Consider the following 24,847-nt stretch of genomic DNA (forward strand, 5'->3'; position numbering starts at 1 on the left):
TTGGTTAGTTATTAATATCAAACTCGGTTAACAGAGTGTCACTCATTTCATTTGTATCTGAAATTGTATGTATATGATTTTTATACTTTCTCTATAATCATATTATACAAATAAAAAAATATTTTTCTACTATTAAAATTATAAATTTCAAACCCATATTGATATAACCATATCACACGTAACCTATTATATACCTAAATAACCGTACCCACGTTCAGTACGGTATCTTACCGATGGCTTGCAAGTAACTTCCTCTCTTATTCCTATAAATAGGTTTAAGTTCGAAGGAGAATGGGTTAGCTTTTAGAGAGAGAGAAAAGAATACTATATTTGACTGTATCTGACTTAAGCATCGGAGTGTTTGTGGGAAGACCGCTTCCCACACTGTAACAGGTTCAATCCTCAAGGAAGATCAACCTTCATTCAGGGACGTTCAACGTTCATCCAGGAGGTTCGATCCTCGAGGAACGTCAACCGTCATCACCCTATTTGGAAGGACCGCCTTCCTTCAGAGATTCATCGATTGATCTCCCGTCTTACAAATTCATTGTTTAGTTCAGGCTACAACAATTGGCGCCGTCTGTGGGAAATCGATCAAAAAGCCATTCATTCTACGTCATTTACTTTTCATAATCAAAAGGGATGCCTCCCAAGAGATCTCAAGTTCCACCTTCTCAAACATCCCATATTCCGGACGGGCACGATGCACGCCAAGCCAATGAAGAAGAACGTGTTGAACACGTTGAAGACCAACATGGCCCATCAAGAGCTAATCCGCCCACCGTTCCCTTAGCGGACTATGAGGAGTTGAAGAAAAAATTTGAGGAAAACAATAATCGACTCCAAGAGTTAATGCTTTTTGTTCAAGAAGAGATGCGGGACAAAGAATTTCGGAACAAAGGAAAGCGTCCTGAAGTCGAGTTAGCACACGATGAAATCTCAGAACCACGTGAAGGAAGAAAGCGTAAAGGAAACAACTTAAAGATCCATGAGGTTGTGGAAAGTTCTTGGAAAGAAAATTCGAAAGCACGTGAAAAGGCCGGAGACGAATCCATGTTCAGCGCAAAAGAGACAGTAGATCTTAAGAGGATGATCGAGCAGGTATTAGAACAAAAGAAGTTAGTTCCGAACAGTGACGAACAAACAGCAAGAAAAGTCCCCTTTTCAGGAGAGATCATGAATAAGCCTCTCCCTCGAAAGTTCAAGATGCCACAACTCATCACTTACTCCGGAAAAGGCGATCCTTATGATCATATGCAGAATTATGAGGCAGTAATGTTATTACATGGATGGGAAGATGCCATAATGTGTCGAGCTTTCTCACTTACTTTATCAGATCATGCTCGTACTTGGTTCAATAGCTTAAAGGAAAGCTCCATCTCCAACTTTGATCAGTTGAGAAAAGAATTCATAAAAGCATTCATCATCAACACCAAAAGGAAGAAGGATGCAACGTATCTCCTTACAATAAAGCAAGATGAAAGGGAAAGCTTGAAAGATTATGTAGAAAGGTTTCGTGCTGCAACTCTTGAGATTCATGATCTCCAAGTTGGAATGGCGGTTGCAGGAGTACTTCAGGGAACAAGATCGCGGGATCTCCAAAAATCTCTTTCCTATGATCAACCTTCAACCTTGGGCGATTTGTTCAGCAGGGCTAATAAATTCATCCTTTCCGAAGATGTGATGAGGAATATAGGGGCGAGAGGAAATCAAGATAAAAAAAGAAAGGAGAGGGATGAGGTTGATGATGTAAAAAAGGGAAATGGGAGAAGAAATGAAGCAAGACATGCTCCAAAGTTGAAATATGAGAATTTCACACCTTTACTCCAACCACGTTCCAATATCTTGGCAGCCATTGAAAGATCCGGACTCCTTACGTTCCCTCCCAAAAATGACAGAACTATGGGCAAATTTACGGATGCTTATTGTCGATTCCATAAAACTCATGGTCACTCAACTGATCGATGCAGACAATTGATGAACGAAATAGAATCATTGGTACGACAAGGTAAGCTTGAAAATTTTGTCTATGCAGAAATGTGGAGAAGGGAAAAACCACGAAATTTAAAGGAAGAAAGATACATGGAAAACAGAGAAAAGGATGGTCGAGCATACGTCAAAGGGAAGAAAGACAAAAAAGATAAAGCCATAGCTCTTGATAACAAGCCGGCGTATCCAGCAATAAATGTTATTTCTGGAGGGGAAACTTTGGCTGGTGAATGCTCTTCATCAAGGAAAGCTTATGCTAGACAAGCTTATGAAGTCAATAATGTGATGAAAGTTCAGGAAGAAGAGTCCATAACTTTTACTCCTGCAGATCAAGGAAATGTGGTCGTACCACATGATGATGCATTGGTGATTTCTGCTATCATAATGAAGTTTCCAGTAGAAAGAATTCTCATTGACAGTGGGAGTTCGGTCAACCTCCTCTATTGGAATTGTTTTGAGAAGATGAACTTGTCTTTAGATAGATTGAAGAGGGTGTCGGCTCCACTCTTTAGCTTCTCAGGGGAAGCCGTCCAGGTGGCAGGGTCTATCCAATTACCAATCACATTGGGCGACGAACCTTGTAATATTACGAGGATGGTGAATTTTATGGTAGTCAAATCAATATCTCTAGCCTACAATGTGATACTAGGAAGGCCACTGATTATCGGCATGGGAGCCATGATATCGCCAGGATACTTATTGATGAAGTTTCCTACACCAAATGGCATAGGACAAGTGAGAGGAGATCAAAAGAAAGCTCTCAATTGCTACGATTCTTCCATTAAAGGAAAGCATGGTGTAAGTGCAGAAACAATGTCAATTTCAGAAGAATCTGATAACAAGCCAAAACCGAAGCGAGTTGAAGAAATTGAAGCAATACGATTGAAAGAAGATGATCCGGAAAAAATAACATATGTTGGGAGTAAAATGACAGAAGAAGTGAAGGGCGAAGTAATCGCTTGCCTTAAGAGAAATGTGGACGTGTTTGCTTGGGTTCCTGCAGATATGCCTGGCATAAGTTTGGATGTAGCTTCACACCATTTGAATGTTGATCCAAACATCAAGCCCATCAAGCAAAAGAAAAGGAGAATCGCTCCGGAGAGGCAAAAGGCTTTAGAAGAAGAAGTTGATAAGTTACTGGAGGCAAACTTTATTCGAGAAGTTTATTACCCGGATTGGCTTGCAAATGTTGTGATGGTGAAGAAACACAACGGAAAGTGGAGAATGTGCATAGATTTCACCGATTTAAACAAGGCTTGTCCAAAGGATTCATATCCTTTGCCTCCAATTGACAAAATGGTGGATGAAACCTCTGGATACGAGTTATTGAGCTTCATGGACGCATACATGGGATACCATCAAATCAAGATGAATCCATCTGATGAAGAAAAAACTGCATTTATCACTGAGAAGGGCACATACTGCTACAGGGTTATGCCTTTTGGGCTTAAAAATGCAGGAGCAACATACCAAAGGATGATAAATAAAGTTTTCAAGCCTTTATTGGGTAACACCATGGAAGCGTATGTGGATGATATGATCATTAAAAGCAAGAAAGGAGAAGTACATACAGAGAAGCTCGACAAGGTGTTCGATGTATTGAGAATCCACAATATAAAGTTAAATCCTAGCAAATGTACTTTCGGAGTACAATCAGGAAAATTTTTGGGGTATATGATAACTGAAAGGGGTATTGAAGCAAATCCAGAAAAGATCCAAGCTATCTCCGAGATGAAGCCTCCTGCATCCATCAAGGAAGTTCAGCGTTTGACAGGAAGATTAGCATCGCTGAATAGATTTCTATCTAAATCAGCTGAAAAAAAGCCTACCTTTCTTCAAAACCTTGAGAGCAGGGAAAAACTTCCAGTGGACAACTGAATGCGAAAAAGCTTTTGAAGATCTAAAAAATTACTTGAAGAAAATACCATTGTTGACAAGACCAGAGCCAGGTGAAGTATTGTTTGTATATTTGGGAGTGAGCAAGGTGGCCTTGAGTGCAGTTCTATTAAAAAGAGAAGGAAAAATTGACAAGCCAATCTACTATGTCAGTAAGGTACTCCAAGGAGCAGAGCCTCGATACCCTTTTGCAGAAAAAGTCGCTCTTGCACTAGTGATGGCCTCTAGGAAGTTAAGACTTTATTTTCAGGCTCATTCCATAGTCGTATTAACCGATCAGCCTCTAAGGCAAATATTGCAAAAACCTGAATGCTCTGGACGTCTTACGAAATGGGCAATCGAGTTAGGAGAATACGACATCAACTTTGAGCCTAGACAAGCAATTAAGGGACAAGCCTTAGCCGATTTCATTGTGGAATGTACCGGAGAAAGAAGGGTGGCAAGAGAAAATGATCACACATGGAAATTATTCGTTGATGGAGCATCAAGTTCAATGGGAAGTGGAGCAGGAATAGTATTGATATCTCCCGAACGAGAGATAATCGAATACTCTTTACGTTTCGCTTTTCCAAGTTCAAATAACATTACAGAATACGAAGCCCTTATAGGAGGAATGAAGCTTGCCAAAGAATTGCAAGTTCAAAAGATTATAGCTCACAGTGATTCACAGTTGGTGGTTCAGCAATTCAATGGAGAGTATGAAGCGAAGGAACCTATCATGATTAAATACCTACGAAAGGCTAAATCTTTATCTCAAGGGTTTGAAGATTTCCAGTTGCTACAAATCAATAGGTCTTCTAATAGCCATGCAGACGCTTTATCAAAGCTTGCATCGTCAATGGAAACGAAAGGAAGAATAGTGCATCTGGAAGAACTGAAAAGGCCAAGCATAGAGGAAAAGATTGTGGCGTGTACTGAAGAAATGCAAGATTGGAGGACACCATTTGTGAAATTCTTGAAGACAGGGGAACTTCCAGCTGAAGCTACGGAAATAAAGAAATTGAAGATAAGAGCATCACGTTTCACTTTGATAAATGATGTCCTATACAAGAAGGGTTTCTCGATGCCACTTTTGAAATGTTTAGGTCCACAAAAGGCAGATTACGCTCTAGCTGAAATACATGAGGGGATATGTGGGCAACATTTGGGAGCAAGAGCTTTGGCAAGTAAGGTGTTGCGTAGTGGATTCTGCTGGCCTACCTTGAGGGATGACGCTTTAAAGAAGGTTAAAGCGTGTGATAAATGCCAAAGATTTGCAACCATTCAAAGTGCTCCAGTCTCACTTTTGAGAACCTCAATCGAACCAACTCCATTTGCAAAATGGGGATTAGATTTATTAGGGCCTTTTCCCCAAGCAACTGGAGGAAGGAAATTCTTGATGGTAGCAACAGATTATTTCACAAAATGGATAGAAGCGGAACCCTTAGCTACTATTACTGCGAAGAAGATAGAAAACGTGGTATGGAAAGATATCATATGCAGATTTGGCTTACCAAGGGTGATAATTACAGATAGAGGAAAGCAGTTTGATTGTGATTCATTCAGAGGTTTTTGTGAAAGGCTTCATATCCAACTCAGCTTTGCTTCAGTAGCATACCCACAAGCCAATGGGCAAGTAGAAAGAAGCAATCGAACAATCCTAGAAGGTTTAAAAATGCGCCTGGATAAGGCAAAAGGAGCATGGGCGGATGAACTTCCATCAATCCTCTGGGCCTATAGAACAACCAAAAGAGTCCCAACTGGAGAAACTCCATTCAGTCTAGCTTATGGAATGGAAGCTTTGATCCCTGTTGAGATTGGAGCAATTTCTCCAAGAATGGTTGATTTTCACGAGGAATCAAATTCTGATGCACTACAGGATAACTTGGATTTGTTAGATGAGCATAGAGATCAAGCGTGCATACGGTTAGCAGCATACCAACAAAGAGTCTCTCGTTACTACAACTCAAGAGTGAAGGAAAGAGTGTTAGTAGAAGGAGATCTTGTTCTGAGAAAGACAGTCATAACCAATGCACATTTGGAAGAAGGAAAGCTTCGTCCAAATTGGGAAGGACCGTATCGGGTAAGAAGGATAGTTGGACCTGGAACTTGCTTACTCGAAACGATAGAAGGAAAAAAGATTCATAAGACGTGGAACGCAAATCACTTGAAGCTCTATCTCCAGAGCAATTGTATTAACACTTATTATGAATAAAGATACTCAGGCCGTAATTACGGTCCCGTGGTTTTTCCCCACATTGGGGTTTCCACGTAAATATTGTGTGTTTGTCTTTATCATTTGTTTATCAGCTTATTTTATTCATGCTTTTAATTTATTATATAACGCTAAAGAAAAGCTAATAAATCTTTAAAGATTATTATTCTATGCTAATAAGCTTTAACATATTTTTCAAATGTGTTAAGAAAAATGGTAAAATAAAAGCTGGTAAAATAGAAGCCCATCTTCTACAAGGGAAGATACGCTCTTTACCATGGCTCTTTACCATGATGCACGCAGTTGTATTCCATCAAAGCTGTTAAGACACATGGTATAGAAAAAGCTCATGCTTTACCATGATGCACGCAGTTGTGTTCCAGTAAAGCTGTTAAGACACATGGTATAGAAAAAGCTCATGCTTTACCATGATGCACGCAGTTGTGTTCCATTAAAGCTGTTAAGACATATGGTATAGAAAAAGCTCATGCTTTTACCATGATGCACGCAGTTGTGTTCCATTAAAACTGTTAAGACATATGGCATGGACAAAATACAACTTCTATGGGGGAAGACATGTTTTTTGCCATAATGCAAGCAGTATCAATAAGTTCATCAAAATCACATTTATTCGGATTGAATTTCAAGTGATTGGGGAGCAGGAAAGATTAAATAAATATAACTCAAAAAGGTTTCCAAAACAAAAGGAAATGATAAAGTTTTTCAATAAAATGAAAAATGTATCTCTAAGAAGCAGGGGTGGCAGAGGCATCATCATCATCATCATCAAGATCCTCATCAACTCCATGATCTTCATCCAAGTTTTGCAAAACAGCTATTTTTTCATCTTCTGTAATCCCATTCTTCCCGTGAAATGTCCAAGGCCCGCTAAGATTCTCCAAATCATCATAGAAACCTTTATTAAAAGAGGCGGTGATATCCTCTTCATCGGGGTCGAAACTTTGCCATGGACGGGAGTTAGAAACTGATGCAGTTTTTTAGAACACTAACTCAGGATACAGTCGACCATGTTCTTCCTCAAGAATTTGGCGAGCTAGATAGAAACCTGTCTTGCTAAAAGAGACCCCTACAGCACATTTCCTTTGGTAACAATCAAAAGATTCTCTATATGATTGAACGTTGTAGTGGGCACCGATTTAAGTTCTCCTTTAAGCTTTTGAACCATCTCACGCTCAACGTTTAACTCGCTCTGGAGTAAAGTAACATCATTAAGAAGCTTACAAGTCTTCTCTCCCAATTTCTTATTATCATCAACCATGACTGAATATTTAGAAGCATCCTCTTTGAAATGGTCACACTCAGACTGCAACTTTTTGTTATAATCTTGAAGATCTCTAATGGTTTGCTCCATTTTCTCTTGATGGGTATGATAATTCTCTAGCTTTTGGTTTCGCTCTTGAAGATCTTTGATAGTCTGATCCATTTTCTCATTGCGAGCAAGACAATCGTCGAGCTTTTTCTTCCATGATCTCGCAAATCCAAAGGCAAGAGAAGCACGTTGAGCTCCCTGTAACAATAAGAAGAGGTAAAGAGACATTTTTGGTTATTTCTAATTTCCCGATTATATATAAAAGAAAACAATATATATATATAAGCCTATCACCTCAATGATCCGGCGCTCGGCTAAGTCCATGTTATGTTGGATATCTTTAAAATATGTTTCTTCATCTCGAGGAAGAATGGAAGAATACATTAATCTTGAAGCTACCCCAGGAAGGAAAAAAGAATCTGTATCAAGCAACCCAGGATACACTCTAAAATCATCGCCGTTTAAAGAACGATACATGGTAGGTTCATCCCTATATAGCTTCCAAAAAGATTTAGGTCTATCTAGCAAAGGAAAAGATGGACGAATGTCATTTAAGGACTCTGATCGAAGTGTCCTCCTTGAAATGCGTGGGGTTTTAGGGTGTGAAAAATCTGAGCCACCCTTGTCAGCATGGAAGGTGTTTGCGTGTAAATTGGGAATATCTTTCTCAACTCCACTCTCAAAAGCAACTTGGGGATCTCCCGTCTTTGATGAGTCGGCTTTAGCTTCCTTACAAGGATCTGTGTCGGCAGGTGCATCAATAGGTTTAACCTTTTTAGAGGTTAAAGTATTATCTCTAGAATTTACTGAATCATGAACATTTTCTCTGCTACGTTTCTGATTGCCCGTCTTCAAAGCGATGAGAGCAAATTTTCCAGGCGTGGAAGTCGTACCTATAAAAAAATAAAAGAAGCATTAAAGTTAACAAAGCTACTTTATTTTTAGAAATAGCATTTGCTATATCAATTTAAGTCATTCACCAAGCTCAGATATGGCAGGTGTAGAAATTTTCGACATTTCAGACATTGAAGAAACGCCAAACTTCTCGACCAAGGATGGATCATCTATGGAGTCGGATGCAGATGCCATATTTATAAATTTAGGAGCTATATTTGTCTCTTCCGATGAAGAATTAAAACTCAAAGTCTTGCCATTTTCCACATGTATCAAAGATGTAATTCCCCAACCAGTCGTGATACGTCGGAAAGCATTTAAAGCTTGGCTAAGAGGACTTTTCGCATATTGAAGAACAGGAATCTCGAAAGAATATCTCTCTAAAAGCTTAGTATGCGATGGCCATGAGACACCTCTTTTATTACAAAGGATCCATACCATGTTAGGAGGAAACACGAGGATCCATCTATCTTCATATCGCTCGATAGGAGGAAGATCATCAATAAATAATCCATCATTGCACATATCAGTCATCTGAAGAGAAAATCGCCCGGATTTGTCTTTGAGAGGTCTCAGAATGTAAAAAAGATGAAAAAGGTTGACGGCTGGGACTACTCCTTTTTTATTACAAAGAGCATAAAACGCTACAAGCAATCTCCATCCTTGAGGATGAAGTTGAGACGGAGACAATTTGTTGCTCTTCAAAAACTCCATGAAAAAAGAAGGTAAAGGAAAACGAACTCCCATCTCTAGTAGAGCCTCATGTATGGCGAATGATTCTGAAGGAACAAAGGCAAAGGAGGTCTTCGGGTCCGGAGGGAGGCGGCCCTCCCAACCATACGGAAATGAGAATTTTGTCTTGAAAGTATGAACATCATCTTTTGATAGGCGAGTAGGAACACACAAAGCTAAAATGTCCAAGGAATGAGGCCCCAATGCTTCGGATATGTGTTTTGATGTTTGCTTGGTACGAACCATGATAATGAAATAAGCCAACTGCGGAAATGAGCCCATCAGATTTTAAAATAGATAACATTTGCAATACAAATTAGTCCAAATATTCAAAATTAATTTCACTACTAAAAAGCCAAAGCCCAAAATCTAAGGTTTAATGTTCATTTTGACGTGGATATTATAAAATGCTATTGAGGTGCTATGAAATCGCAAATGCTTGAGACCAGAGTTACATGTCATAGACAGCCTATTCCAAAAAAGTTGAAGAGTTAGTCACAAATATGTTGATGTCATGATAACCAGAGTTTCTGATGTCATCAGCAGGTTTAGCTAGTAGCAAATTTGGCATAAAATAATCTGTTCATAGAGGGTTATAATCCTATGATTACCCTTATACTTCCACTTCTACAAACCTGAATGCAAGAAATTGTAAACATCTGATGTGAATTTCCAGGAAGTTATATGCTTACTTCTGCATGATAAAAATTAAGAAATCCCTTCAATTAGAGAAAACAAATAACTTCCTAAGTAGATATTAATACAGTAGGAACAAAATAGAGAATTATAATTTGGTTAAGGGCTTTCATTACCCATCTAGGTCTTTGATTATCCATATAGACATAGATTGTCAATCTTTGAGCACTACTATGAAATCCAAGCTTTTAGTCACTGAATTTGTTATATGTTAAGCAAAATAAAATAATTTAGGCATGGTAATTACTGCCAAACATTAAGCATTAATCCAAAAAAAACGATAATGTGTCAAGAAGAGCACTTTACCAGCAACACATATCATGCAAAAGCTTTTTCCCTTTATTCTTTATCTTTAACTCTATTTTCCAAGACAAATTAAAGGATGAATTAATATAATTACAGGCAGAGGCAGAGAGGGCATTCATTCAGAAGTGGCAGCCACAGCAAAGAAAGAATAAACTGACGGTAGCAACCAAAATCAACATAAAACATATATTCGATAAGCGAAAGACTATGTGCTGTTTGTATACCGCTGATCGGAACCGCTAATCGGAATAATAGAAGCAGCAATCTTGAGTTTTCTGGTTACTGTAATCTACAAACTCCTCCTCCTAGGCTTACTTACACTTATAATAACCTCAATCGCATTGCCGGAACTACTCTATTTAGCGTCAATGAGATAGAGGCTTTGCTTGATCTGTTCAAGAAGTTTAGTTGTTCGATTATTGATGATGGTCTTATACACAAAGTTATGATCATGGGGAAAATGCAAAAACGGGTGCTTGATTGGCCCCTGAAACAAATAGAACCAAGGATAAGGATAACCTGAAAATGGAGCTTTTCCCGAGCCAAGAAATCGAAGGCAAGAGCAGGAAGGGGAGAAAAATCGGTAGGCTTGAAGCTGACTGGTGCAAAAAAACGGTGCCGTGAAGGTCAGAAAAGCTGTGCGGAAGTAAAAAATAAATGTTGTACTGACATCCTTAAATACCAGATTTGTCTCATGGAATACTCTAACATTTATTATAATTCTATTTTATAAAATCCTAAACAGAATAGGATTTTGATTCCTATTGATATTCTAAGATTATCCCATGAAATCCTAAATGGGAAAGGATTCTAATATTTGTTATACATCTAAATTATCTCATAGGATAGGGTTCCGAACCTATTTTTATTTTAATTAGTGAAGATAGAAATTAGAAAAATTAAACAGACCAAACTTTATCATGTGAAAATATGAAAACAGGAGAAACCCGATTTTTTTTAATTCAACGGGAAAAAACTCGTTTTTTTTTATTATTGTTCATTGTTTTAAAAAAACCTATTCCATTTTACTTCCCATGCAAAATTGATGATTCTGACAGAAAAAAAAAATCATCATTTTTTAGGTGGTTAAGAAAATCTATTTCTCACTCTTATTTTTGAAAATAATCCAAAAATAACGGTGGGGAGCAATTGATATAACCATATCACACGTAACCCATTATCTACCTAAATAACCGTACCCACGTTCAGTACGGTATCTTACCGATGGCTTGCAAGTAACTTCCTCTCTTATTCCTATAAATAGGTTTAAGTTCGAAGGAGAATGGGTTAGCTTTTAGAGAGAGAGAAAAGAATACTATATTTGACTGTATCTGACTTAAGCATCGGAGTGTTTGTGGGAAGACCGCTTCCGACACTGTAACAGGTTCAATCCTCAAGGAAGATCAACCTTCATTCAGGGACGTTCAACGTTCATCCAGGAGGTTCGATCCTCGAGGAACGTCAACCGTCATCACCCTATTTGGAAGGACCGCCTTCCTTCAGAGATTCATCGATTGATCTCCCGTCTTATAAATTCATTGTTTAGTTCAGGCTACAACACATATAAAATGAAACGCTTTATTAACCGGGTTTTCTATTAAAAGCTGGTTTTTCTTGTGAGTACAATGTGACCAAAAAAAAAAAATCATGTAAAGATGGTGAGCCATACAGTAAAATCAAAATGATGAAGAGGCTCGCGATGCTTTCTTTCAACATTTAATTGAAAAAGAATTTGGTATGCTCAAACTAATTTTTTAAGAGGAATAGATCTTTTAACGTTTTACACTTATTTAAAGGAAACAATTCATAGATTAACCAATTAGCACCAGTGGTCTAGTGGTAGAATAGTACCCTGCCACGGTACAAACCCGGGTTCGATTCCTGGCTGGTGCAACTATTTTATTTTAATTTTTCAAACTAAATCTAATTATCTAGTACTCCTAGCAGGTGAATACTCCCTTTGAACGTGGTTAGGTATTATGATAATTTTTTAAATTTTTTTTGGGTCTATTTTAATTCCAACTCGAAATTTCTAATTTAAACGACTTGACTGCAGATTTCCCTGACGAGCAGATTCGATTCTACCCTCACATCGGGGACGGTTATGAATTAGATTCTAAGTTGAAGAATGCCAGCAAACAAAGTAAGGCAAAGTAAAAGGCCTTTACTTTCTCCTAATTCTTTTCCTTCTTCGCCTAACCCCCCTGTCCAGTGCCTGGCAGAGCTAAGGGGCTTCAATCCTTATTTCTTATCCCCATCTTCGTCCGAATGAGGCCTTACTTATTCAGGGGAGAGAGTGGAGCCTCGAGAAGCACTGTTGAGAGGAAGATCATTGGTCCCTCTTCATTCTCTACAGGTTCTTCACCTTATCAACTTGACATTTAACTATTCAAATCAATCTTAATTTATCCACTCAAATCAATTTTAATTACTTATTACATTAAAAGTTTTAATTTGATATCTTAATTTACTTAAATTTATCAACTTCGGTAGTCGACTTCCAAGAAAGCAAGCCCTATATCTGCCTTATCCCATATATATACCTTTGCCGCCGCATTCTATTTATGGCGGATCCCGGGTCTATCTGCACTCATGGTCACTTGGCCTCCCCATTTAAATATGATTGAATTTTATATTATTTTTTTAAAAATTTTAAAAGTGGTTAAATATTGAATTTATTTATTAAATAGTTTATTAAATTTGTAAAATACTAAATTCAAATGTGATTACTCGGTTCGAAACTCATTATGTATCTTTAAATGAATTTTTTTTAATTAAAGTTTTCTCCATACATTAAGATTCAAAATCAAAACCTCTAGTTGAAACGACTTGGCATTAACAATTCAAACCAACCTTAATTTATCCACTTGAACCAATTTTAATTAGTTATTATGTCGAAAGGTTTTTAATTTGATATATTAATTTAAATGCGATTGAATTTTATATTAGGTTTATTAAAATTTAAAAGTGGTTAAATTTTTAATTTATTTATTTAATAGTTTGTTAACTCTGTAAAATATTAAATTTATTATTAGTTTAATTTATTTTTTTATTTCATAGTTCATTTGTTTAGTTATGCATTTATAATTTAATTATACAATTGATATCGAAAGAGAACTGGTAATATAAAATGCATAATGAGACCGTCAAAACGAGTTACATGTTCACAAGGATACGAGTATAGCTATTTTCACCGATACTCTATCCATTGCCATCGTTACTAAACAATACTCGAAAATATGAAAACGGTTTCAAAATCAACCTTAAACGGTTTCAAAATCAACCAGTGGTGCGGGCGTATGAGCATCACGCCCGACCTGCGGTTCGGGCGTATGCGTATCACGCCCTACCATTGGTGCGGGCATGTGGCTATCACGCCCGCACCACTGGTCGGGCGTGATACTCATACGCCCGAACCGCAGGTCGGGCGTGATTCTCATACGCCCGACTGCGATTCCGGCGAATACATAAAAACCCCCCACAGATTCAGTTCGATGTAAAAATCAACGAAATAAAGCGATAAATCTTACCACTTTAGCTTTTCCTTTACGGTTTCTGTCACCATCCATGATTCGGTTCACTAATTTGTCCGGATTTGAGCAAAAATCGTATAGGGTTCTGGAGAGGTTTTGGGTTTTTTCAAATTTAGTGCAAATGGTAGTTCGGTCTATTCACGGGGCTAGAAGTATAAATTAGTGGCTGAGTTTAATAACCCACTTTATATATTAGGTTAAAATAGTTTTTAGTTTTATTATTATTATATATTATTAATAAGTAAATATATGAATAACTTGTATAACAGGATAGGAATAAGTTTTAGACTTGATCTTTATATTTGAGTTTTATTAATTAACATATAACCTGTAATAATATACAAACAAAATATAAATACATACTAATATTTTACGGGCCGGGCCAGGTCAAGACGGGCTTTTATAATAGATCCCAAGCCCAACCCATAAATTAATGGGTATCTTCGGGCTTGGGTCGAGCCGGACTAGATAAAAATTTAGTCTGACCAAGCTCGTCCCATTGTCTACGGGTCTGGGCGGGCCATCGGGTCCATGAACAGGTCTACATATTAAGAATTAAGTTTAGTAATATGACTTGATTGTAATTTTGTACTAAATTATGATATTCATGTATTTAACCCAACAAAAAATGATCAACTTAATATTTTAAAAATGAAAGATTGTGGCTCAACACAGTAGAATCAACATAACACCTTTTACCGTGTAATTGTATTTATAATATAAAATTGTCCAATAAAACAGTCAGCACCAGTGGTCTAGTGGTAGAATAGTACCCTGCCACGGTACAGACCCGGGTTCGATTCCCGGCTGGTGCATATGTCTTTTTTAATTTTTCAAGCTAAATGTAACTATCCGGCACCGTTTTGACTGTAATAGTACTCCTAGCAGGTATGAGTATTACTCGAATACTCCCTTAAGTGGTTAACTATTATTTCTTCAGTGGTTAACTATTATAATAATTTTCCTATCAAATAAAAAAACAAAAAACTATTATAATCTATATATAATATAAAACAGTAACGATAGAACTGAGGTGTCACTTCCTCCTTTTTTACTGATAAAAAATATAATATAATATATAATATATTAGTTTTTATTTTATTATTATATTTATCTATAAAAATATTATTTAAAGTAAATGTGAAAATCAAATAATAATATTTAATTTATATAACAAATTTATGTCATTAATTGTAATTATTAGATTGTATTTTTATTAATATTTATATATTAAGATGAATCCGTGCATCGCACGGGTCAAAAACTAGTATTTTTTTTATATACTTCCCAAACTCTTCAAATGTCCTTTTTTTCTCAATTAAAGTTTTTCAAGATATATTAACTCGGAATCTCCAACTTAAGCGACTTGACACTTAACCATTTAAATCAATTTTAATTTATCCGCTCAAGTCAATTTTAATTATTTATTATATTAAAAGTTTTAATTTGATATCTTAATTTAAATGTGGTTGAATTTTATATTATGTTTATTAAAATTTAAAGGTGGTTAAATTTTGAATGTATTTTTTTTAGTTTATTTAATTTGTAAAATAGTACTAAATTTAAATGTGATTACTCGGTTCGAAACTCTTCACGTATCTTTAAGTGGATTTTTTAATTAAATTTTTCTGTATATACTAAGATTGAAACTCAAAATCTCTAGTATAAACGACTTGATGTTAACCATTCAAACCAACCTTAATTTATCCACTCAAGCCAATTTTTAATTAGTTATTATGTTAAAAGTTCTAATTTGATATATTAATTAAAATGTAATTGAATTTATATTATGTTTATTAAAATTTAAAAGTGGTTCAGTTTTGAATTTATTTATTAAATTTATTATTAGTTTAATTTTTTTTTATTTCATAGTTCATTTGTTTAGTTATGAATTTATAATTTAATTATACAATGGATATCGAAAAAGAACCGGTAATATAAAATAGATAATGAGACCGTCAAAACGAGTTACCATCATGAATAAATAAGGATACAAGTATAGTTATTTTCACAATTTTAGCAGATACTCTACCTATTGTCATCGTTACTAAACAACACTCGAAAATACGAAAATGGTTTCAAAATCAACCTTAATTGGATTCTTCTATTTCTGTGTATAAATTATAGTCTCTTCTTCACAACCTAATTTTTCATGTATTTATAAATTACATAATTAAATTATTTTCAACAGAAAAACGAAAAATTACAAATTTCACCAAACTGTACATTCAAATCTTTCTTTCTTTTTTTCTTTCTTTCAGATGCGATTTGCTATGTTCTTTCATCTCTGATTTTCTATACAACTGATTTGTTGCTCGAGATGTACGGAAAATTCTCTCTTTTCCCTTGACCGTAATCTTTTTTCGTCTTGTCGAGTCTTCGACGAGAGAATTCTGTTATCTTCCGGTCGTGATCTTTGATCATTTGTTCCATGTTGTTTGATGCAAGCAATGGACCAGACACGTAAATCTTGCTTCCCCTTGATCCCCCGTGGCCGTACTGCAAACAGATGAGAGAAAAGTTAAGAGAATTCGATGGATTTTGAAATGTTTCGGAAGCTGAAACGTAAACTTTCACAAGCTTACACTTGAAATTCGAGCTATATTTACGTAATTTAAGAACATCAGAAACGTTTTTAGATACGTTTCAAAAGCTGAAACTTAAGCTTTCACAAGCTTACACTTAACTTTCGAGTCATAAAAAAAAAGGGCAGCCCGGTGCATTACGCGTCCCCGCTTAAGCGAGGGTCCGGGGAGGGGCAACCCTTTCCTTGCCAATTTTTTGGCAAGAGGCCGCTCCTAAGACTCGAACCCGTGACCTCTCAGTCACACGACAACAACGTTTACCGTTGCGCCAAGGCTTGCCCTCCGAGTCATATTTTATGTAATTTAAGAAAATTAGAAACTCGTTTCATAGATTGAGATATGTTTCCGAGAACAGGTCGACACATTAACCGATCTCTTAGATACTTGAAAGCTGAAACTTAAGCTTTCGCAAGCTTATACTTATCAGTCATATTTTATGTAATTCAAGAACATTAGAAACTCGTTTCATAGAATGAGATGTGTTCCTGAGAGCAGATCGACACATTAATCGATCTATGAGTTACGTTTCAAATCTGAAACTTAAACTTTCACAAGATTACACTAAGTTTCAACTCGTATTTATGTAATTCAAGAACATCAGAAACTCGTTTCATAGAATGAGATGTGCTTCTGAGAGCAGATCGACACATTAACCGATCTATTAGTTACGTTTCAAAAGCTGAAACTTAAACTTTCACAAGATTACACTAGGTTCTGACTCGTATTTATGTAATTTAAGAACATCAGAAACTCATTACGTATAATAAGATGAGTTTCCGAAAGGAGATCGAAGAACGAGTCCTAAAATTATTTCATGTATCGGAATGGCGAAAATTGCGGGATGCACAATGAAAATGATTTTTTAGTACTAATTAACTTACCAGACTTGCGTCTTTCGAATTGGATTTTCCACTGCTAGCTAGAGGAGATTGCACAGGCTTATGCAATTGATGATTTTGACCTTGCTTAGTAGCGGACTGAATTCCGTTCGATGATCCATAATATCCGCTACCTTGATTAAACACTTCTGTCTGTGAAATGCTCGGTTTTCCCTGGCGGTCATCGGGTAATGAAGTTCGGGTTGATACTAAACCAGACATTGCTGCTAAGTTGTTTCTGTTTGATAACAGTTGAGCATCGTCACGATCCTTTCCCGATTTTGTCCAGTCCATTCCACGGACGAGTGGCCCTGAATGCGAAACTTTCTTCCGTTCCGGGAAATCTCTTCTCCCTTCTTTAGGAGGTTGAGTATGTTTAGAAGGATCAATCAGAAAACCGGAAACAGTTTTCTCCTTTTGAGAGTTAATCTCATTTCTACTATGTACATTCGAATTACGCCTTTCCTGTTAAACCGGAGCAAAATAGAACTGTCAATTTCTGACACGAAAGACGAAATTGATATTTTCAAGTTAAAAGACAAATACTCTATATTCCACTTGAATCTCAAATAGGACTTAATAATTTTTCTTTTTTTAGGCGGCCCGGTGCACTACGCATCCCCGCTAAGTGAGGGTCCGGGAAGGGGTCCCACCACAAGGGTGTATGGTGGCAAGCCTTCCCCTGCCAATTTCTTTTTTGGCAAGAGGCCGCTCCTAAGACTCGAACCCGTTTACAGTTGCGCCAAAGTTCGCCCTCTTGAATAGGACTTAATAATCACCCAAAAAAAACCGAACAAAGAAGTTACCTGCATCAAAGTTGCTAACTTGGGTTTTGCATTTGATGCGAGACCGGCAGCGGATACTGGTGGCCGGTTCTCCCTCATTCCGGCTGCTCCTTGCCTGTGAAGATAGAATACGATGTTAATATCTAGACATGTATATACACACACACGTTTTAGTGTTTTAACCATCCGAATGAATCTGGAATCGGACCAACAAGGACCCTCGTAGCACAAATTCACCGCCCTTATGTTTCGTGTTTTTCTCATGCTATGATGCTGCAATAAACAGTATACATTCGAGGCCCATACCTCTACTAAAACTATGGCTCCTAAACTTCATTTCTCGACATAAAAATTCTTGAATTTTACATTATGTAACATTAAAGTCCAAAAAAAAGGGCAGTCCGGTGCACTACGCGTCCCCGCTAAGCGAGGTCCGGAGAGGGGTCCGACCACAAGGGTATACTGGGGGCAAGCCTTCCCCTGCCAATTTTTTTGCAAGAGGCCGCTCCTGACCTCTCGGTCACACGACAACAACGTTTACCGTTGCGCCAAGGCTCGCCCTCTAACATTAAAGTCCAAATCAACAAAAAATTGTTTCGAGATGGTGATCTGACATACCTTCTAGCTTCTTCATCTCGCATTTTAGCATCGATCTCTTTGCTGGGAGGATATTTAGGCAAACTTGACGGGTCACAAGCAAATGGTTTTGATCGGAAGTACTGTTTTTGAGGAGCGAGAACAAAACAGAGAAGAATTAGTAATCAAATTCCACATCATGAAGAACTATGAGTGTTACTTAATCGATACTCGATGACAGAAATCACGCATACCTTGTCCTTGAGAGCGGAAGCAGCACTTCCACGGTTGGCTGGATCCATGGAGAGCAATGTCTCCATAAGTCCAACTGCATAAGCAGGTAAGTCTTTAAATATATCTTCGACGCATCGTCTATACGGCCGTTGAGGCCTGATAACAGATGAATGATGCAACTTTAACTTTTTCCAATAATCTTCAGCCGGCGAGCCACAGAGCTTAAAAATCTTATGCAGTTGCTCAACCTGCAAGCGACCAGAATCTAAATTATAGTAACTGTCGCACCCTGGCTTTAACAAATTATTTCCGAGATAATACCGTATATTCTGAATAATTTACGAATTGTTCAAATTTCGAGTAAAATTTGTTAAAAACTTAAAAATTGGACCGGAAAAAAATGAGTATCTACAGTAACATCTTGTAACTTTTGACAGAAATTAATACGCCTTTGTAGGCAGATCAGATCAATGGCGGAGCCAGAGAAGAGGGTCCGGGAGCGCAATTGAGGGTCTGGGGTGCTACAATTGCACTCCCGAACTCTCTTTCTAGGCGGAGGGCTGCCTGAACCGACTCTCCCAGGAAGGATTTCGGTGGCTGGGGGTGCATCGGACCCGTGCACCCCCTTCCTCTGCCGCTGGACTAGACGACCATACAAATGGAAATGGTCGTCTGTCGAACACATTTTTAACAACATCATTCGAGTTAAACTCCGTTTAGCACGTTTTAAACTGAAAGCATGTCGCATTTCCGTATCTGTTTTGGAAACAGAAACTTGTACGAACATTTCGAGTAACGTTTCCATAATTTAAAAGAAAATGAAAACTCGTTTTTACCTCTGTTCTTCCAGGCAAAATAGGTTTTCCGGTGTACATTTCCCCAAGAATGCAACCGGTGCTCCATAAATCAACTGCAACTCCATACCGAGAGGATCCGAGCAAAAGTTCTGGAGCTCTATACCAAAGAGTCACTACCCGGCTAGTCATTTGGACACTACTTTTAGGATCAAAGAAACTTGCTAACCCAAAATCAGCAATTTTCAAGACTCCATTCTCATCAACGAGAAGATTAGAACCCTTTATATCACGATGAAGAACACCACGGCTATGGCAATGTTCAAGTCCGCTGAAAAGCTGTTGCATGTAGCATTTTATCTGACAAGAAACGAATCAATTAGAATTGAAGACATATCTGGATGTAAATGATTACGCCTAAATATACAACCCCTCCAAGTTGGTCATAAAAAGCCAATTTCCCGGATGAACTTTGAAAACGGTCGATTAATTCCTTAAAGTTAACTTACTAGCTCTGAACTTGCTTAAAGCGATATGCGATTCAACTTGTAGGACTTGGGGGATTAACCATGTCACTTTAAGAAAGTTCAGGTACCAATTCGGTCGTTTTTAAAGTTGGAGGGGTCATTAGACTTTTCTGGAAAAGTTTGAAAGACTAGGGATGTATTAGGCAAAAATATTATAAAGGGGTAAAATACATCCACGGCCCCTGAACTATAGCACCGCTAACATTATGTCTCCTAAACTTCATTTTATGACATAAAAGTCCTTGAACTTTACATTATAGTGACATTAAAGTCCAAGTCAACGAATATCCATAAAAGAAACGAAATGATGACCTGAACAAGTTTGACTTGACTATATCGTTGACTTTTCTTTTATCCATATCACCATAAATTATGGTCAAACACCTATTTCCAAGTCATCGTTCATTAATATTTTAACGGATTTTCTTTCATTTGGACCATAATGTTAGTAATATAAAGCTCAAAGACTTTTATGTCAAGAAATAAAGTTTAGGAGCCATAACGAAGTAGCGCTATAGTTCAAGGGCCATGGATGTCTTTTACCCGATTATAATATATCCATGGTCCCTTGTCGTTCTACAGGACTATTATTATTACGGACCCCTAAACATCAATTTTTGACACAAATAATCTGTAAATTAAAAAAAATGATGATCAGTATAAGTTTGACTACATCATTGGCACTTTTTTTATCCACGTCACCATAAATTATGGTCAAATACCTATTTTACCCTCGTCTTTTCATCAATGTTTTAACAGATTTTTGTTGATTTTGACTTTAATGTTATAGTAATGCAAACTTCAAAGCTTTTTATGTCAAGAAACAAATTTTAGGAGCCGTATATTGTTAGTAGCGCAATAATTCAGGGACCGCAAATGAAATTTACCCCGAAACCCATTAATAGAGATTACCTGTGGTTCGGTGAACTTGTTTCTAGGAAGTGAGATAAGTCCGGTAAGATCATGCTCCATATACTCGAACACAAGGTACAAACTAGAAGATGATTGAGACGTTATAAGACCTTCCAATTTGATTACGTTTGGATGATCCAACCTCCGCAGGATCTGAATTTCTCGTGTCATAAATTTGACACTTTCTATGTCGTTGCTATCAAATCTAACCTTCTTAATAGCAACAAGTTTATCATTAGTGATGTCACGAGCTTTGTAGACATTACTGTAAGTTCCTTGACCAATCTGCAGAAGAAAATGACCGTCAAATAAAACCATAAATTAAGAACGACAAAATCAATGTGAGCATGGTTATTAAAAGCGCACTAAGGCGCTAGAGGGTCTTGGAGCCTACGAGCACCTATGCCTGAGCGACAAAAAGGCGCACTAAGCAAAAATAAACAAACGCCTAATGACCCCCTAAACTTTTAAAACAACCTTTTCGACCCCTTAATTTGCTTAAACTGACATGACTAATCCTTTGTCACCCTGATAGTCTGGGGCTATTATTCAGATGTACTAGCAAGTGCGTCAAAGATGGAGTCATTGATTCTCCTGAGAGGCCACAATTACCGCGAGCAAGCAAACATATTAATTTAATGACGAAGAACTTTTGCATCTTAGCAAGTGAAAAATAGTGAACAACCACTTGGTTTAAGTGATCCACCCTAGTCCATTCGTGACTAGGAGACGGACATCTTGCTTTGGGAAAGATAGGCAAAATGTCTCCATAGGGAAGGAGCCTTAGGGATACTATGGGACGTACCTACAAGGTCGAGGTTTGATATACAGGAAAATCTCATGGGATGATATTCAGAAAGGGATAACGAGTAGTGATCCACCCTAGTTCATTCGTGACTAGGACACGGACATCTTGCTTTGGGAAAGATAGGCCAGATGTCACCACAGGGAAGGAGCCTTAGGGATACTATGGGACGTACCTACAAGGTCGAGGTTTGATATACAGAAAATCTTGTGGGACGATATTCGGCAAGGGAAAACGAGTATTGGGTGTCATGGAACCAATTGAACTAAAAGCTTAAGCTGATAGTTAACGTCCAATCATATATCCAATCACACCCCACACGCAAATGCCCACCGGGCTTGCAGCGTGTACAACACAGGCTCATCTCACCGTGTGTTTTTAATTTCACCAATTAATGAGATTGTCAAGATTCGAACTCTCAACCGTCTGGTCTAAGCTCTAAGAAGCTCTAAAATACCATGTCGTGTAACCTTTTGAACCAAAAGCTTAAGCTTATAGTTAAGGTCTAATCGACATTGGGTAGGTTTGGCTATCAATTAGCTGGCTGATGACTTGGGGAAGTCTCGGCAGACTTTCCCGTGACACTTGACAAGTGGAAAATAGTGAATTACGACGGGAAAAGTCCGCCGATATTCAGAAAGGATAACGAGTATTGGGTGTCATGGCACCAAACGTCCAATCATATATCCAATCACACCCCCACACGCAAATGCCCACTGGACTGTTAGCGTGTACAACACAGGCCCATCTCACCACGAGTTTTTAATTCCACCAATTAATGAGTTCAAACTCTCGACCGTCTGGTCTAAGCTCTAAGAAACTCAAATACCATGTCATGTAACCGTTTGAACCAAAAGCTTACGCAGATAGTTAAAGGTCCAATCAACATTGGGTAGGTTCGGCTATCAGTTAGCTGGCGGATGACTTGGGGAAGTCTCGGGGGACTTTCCCGTGACACTTGACAAGTCAAAAACAGTGAATTACAGACATACAAACATTTAAAAACATGAAACTGATGCATCAAAATGAAGAAGAAAACATACTCTATCCAACTTCTCAAACGTATTAGCTCGCCGCGGAACCCATCCTTTAATAGCATCACCAGCAACAGAAGCAAGCCAAGAAGGCCACCCAGCCGCAACTTGTTCCGCCTGCGAACTGTTTGAAACAATTCCCCAACCAGGTGGATAACTCCCAATCACAACATCAAACTTCTCCTTCTCCTTCTTCTTTTTCTCAATCTCACCATTATCAACTTCACAATTCTCCTTTTTCTCAATCTCAATCTCATTCTTCTCCACAATCTTCCCATCATCATCATCATCATCATCATACAAATCATTAGAACCACTCGATTTCTTATCAATCAACATAACCTTAACATCCCCACTATACAATTTCGATTTCGATCGAATCCCATCTTCTCTTCTCGATGAATTCACATGCGCAACTCGTCTATCTATTGACGAACCTTTTTTAGGTAATCTCTCGGTCGGACTTCTTACCCTACTTTCCTTTGACGCAATGCAACCCATTTCCCCCCTTTCGAATCAAAAACAAACCAAAATCTGAAATTAAAGAAGAAGAAATCTCAATCAGAATTCAATTCAGAAAACCCCCTTCTCATCCAATCAACTGATCTGAATCAATTTCTTACGAAACCCCCAAATAATCCAAAAAGAAGACCGGAGAATCAAACAATTGACTCAACTTACCTAAAATTCAAAGTCTCTGAACTTTCAGCTACGAGTGAGCTACACTAATCAAAATCAAAAATCAAAAGCAACCCATTAGTAATCAATCAAAGAGGAAACTAAAACTAAAACTAAAACTACCTTGAAATTGAAATTGAAATTGGAATCTGAGAAATGGAAGGCTGATTACCAGGAAGAAGAAGATTTTTGATTTGGGGGATTGACTGTTCAACGCGTAAAACCAAGAATACGGATATTACAACAACACAGAGAGAGTCATAGACATAGACGGCTTAGGAAGCCGGCTGAACTGAGTCAAAAGAATGGGAAATGCCATTTAGCTTATATGGGGAAATCCCTAATCTAAAAAAAGGAAAAAGATATTGTGTTTCCTAATCTGTGAAGTCGTGGAAAGAGAGGAAGACAGAGGTGAAGCAGTTGAGAGCCGGTTTTGGGTTCAAAGGTAGTTTTTTTATGAGTCAGTCTCTCAATTTTTTCTGTTTGTTTGGTGCTTTTTGAATGATACATTTAACGGATTTTGATCTTGACACGTTCTTACAGCTTTTTTATTATTTTTATTTACAGAGTATTTTGTATCTTGTTTGATAAATTAAAAAATCACTTCGATCGAATAAGTTCTTTTTGATCGATACTATGTATATCAATTTGAGTTTGGAGCAAGAAAAGACGGAGGGATTCTGATTGATGATAGAGATCTCAATTCAATTCTGAGTAGGTAGATCTAAAATGGTGTCTGATTGGTAGATTCCTCTCTGATTTCCGAAAACCGGTTATGAGGGGAATAAGACGAAGAATTTCGCTATGAGAGAATCAAAAAATTTTGTTTTATGTGTGTTTTTTAGACCATACAAATTTCTAACGTCCAAAAATTTATGATTCGATTGATGGAGAAGTTGAAAAGCTCTATAGCTCTCATATGTTTGTTTAGACCGGAAGGAAGCAATTCAACAAATATGCAAAATGGCTGGTTATTGAGGTCCGGTCAGACATCAGCGGCGATAACCATGGAGTGGTGGTGGTAAGATCTAAAAGAAAACTCTCATATTTAGTTGTATTAATGATGGGACTAATGAGGACATTAGTAGAATAATTAATATGACAGTTGCTTATGAAGGTGAAGTAAATCATGGATCAATTACTACGAAAAATGTTGAACAAACTCTCCTATTTAGTGGCATTAATCATGAGATTAATGGCAACATTAATGGAACAATTAATAGGGCAATTAATTATGAAGGAAGCGTAATTCATGAGTCAGTTGCTAGGGAAAGGATAAAATGGTTGAACAAACTCTCATACTTAGTGGCATTAATCGTGAGGCTAATGGCGACAGTAATGGAATAATTAATATGACAGTTGCTTATGAATGGGGCATAAATTGTGGATCAGAACATGAGTCTGGAGAAAATATTGTGGTTGTGAAAGTAAAACGTAGAAGGAAAGAAGATGTTTTAAATTAGAGAGAA

At 37.4% G+C, this 24,847-nt stretch overlaps 1 protein-coding gene and 2 non-coding genes across 4 annotated transcripts; 2 read left to right on the forward strand and 1 right to left on the reverse strand.

Annotated features, from left to right (window-relative positions):
* Nucleotides 1–11,859: 11,859 nt before the first annotated feature.
* Nucleotides 11,860–11,930, forward strand: TRNAG-GCC (transfer RNA glycine (anticodon GCC)). The gene has a single exon. It is a non-coding gene; the product is annotated as a tRNA-Gly (tRNA).
* Nucleotides 11,931–14,314: 2,384 nt separating this feature from the next.
* Nucleotides 14,315–14,385, forward strand: TRNAG-GCC (transfer RNA glycine (anticodon GCC)). The gene has a single exon. It is a non-coding gene; the product is annotated as a tRNA-Gly (tRNA).
* Nucleotides 14,386–15,523: 1,138 nt separating this feature from the next.
* LOC136229057 (probable serine/threonine-protein kinase At1g54610) lies at nt 15,524–23,851 on the reverse strand. Of its 2 annotated transcripts, none has more exons than XM_066017619.1 (10): nt 23,551–23,851; nt 23,382–23,420; nt 22,710–23,234; nt 20,862–21,146; nt 19,465–19,782; nt 18,649–18,876; nt 18,437–18,537; nt 17,840–17,933; nt 17,037–17,498; nt 15,524–16,069 (listed from the first exon to the last, which is right to left on the reverse strand). In XM_066017619.1, the coding sequence occupies exons 3-10, from the start codon at nt 23,199–23,201 to the stop codon at nt 15,866–15,868; spliced, it is 2,184 nt and encodes a 727-aa protein (XP_065873691.1). In that variant the 5' UTR covers nt 23,202–23,234; nt 23,382–23,420; nt 23,551–23,851; the 3' UTR covers nt 15,524–15,865. The 2 variants fall into 2 exon arrangements, with proteins under 2 accessions (XP_065873691.1, XP_065873692.1); XM_066017620.1 differs by having other exon boundaries at nt 23,382–23,425.
* Between the last annotated feature and the right edge of the window lie 996 nt (nt 23,852–24,847).

Source organism: Euphorbia lathyris, chromosome 5, assembly GCF_963576675.1.
Source record: "Euphorbia lathyris chromosome 5, ddEupLath1.1, whole genome shotgun sequence".
Taxonomy (NCBI): Eukaryota; Viridiplantae; Streptophyta; class Magnoliopsida; order Malpighiales; family Euphorbiaceae; genus Euphorbia; species Euphorbia lathyris.

Bases quoted from the DNA above. Each gene is read 5' to 3' on its own strand.
- LOC136229057 (XM_066017619.1), bottom strand. From the start codon at position 23,201: ATGGGTTGCATTGCGTCAAAGGAAAGTAGGGTAAGAAGTCCGACCGAG. The intron at 18,538-18,648 runs GTATGCGTGATT...CCTCAAAAACAG, and splicing joins CTTCCGCTCTCAAGGACAAG to TACTTCCGATCAAAACCATT. The intron at 17,499-17,839 runs GTAACTTCTTTG...CCGGTTTAACAG, and splicing joins AGTTAGCAACTTTGATGCAG to GAAAGGCGTAATTCGAATGT.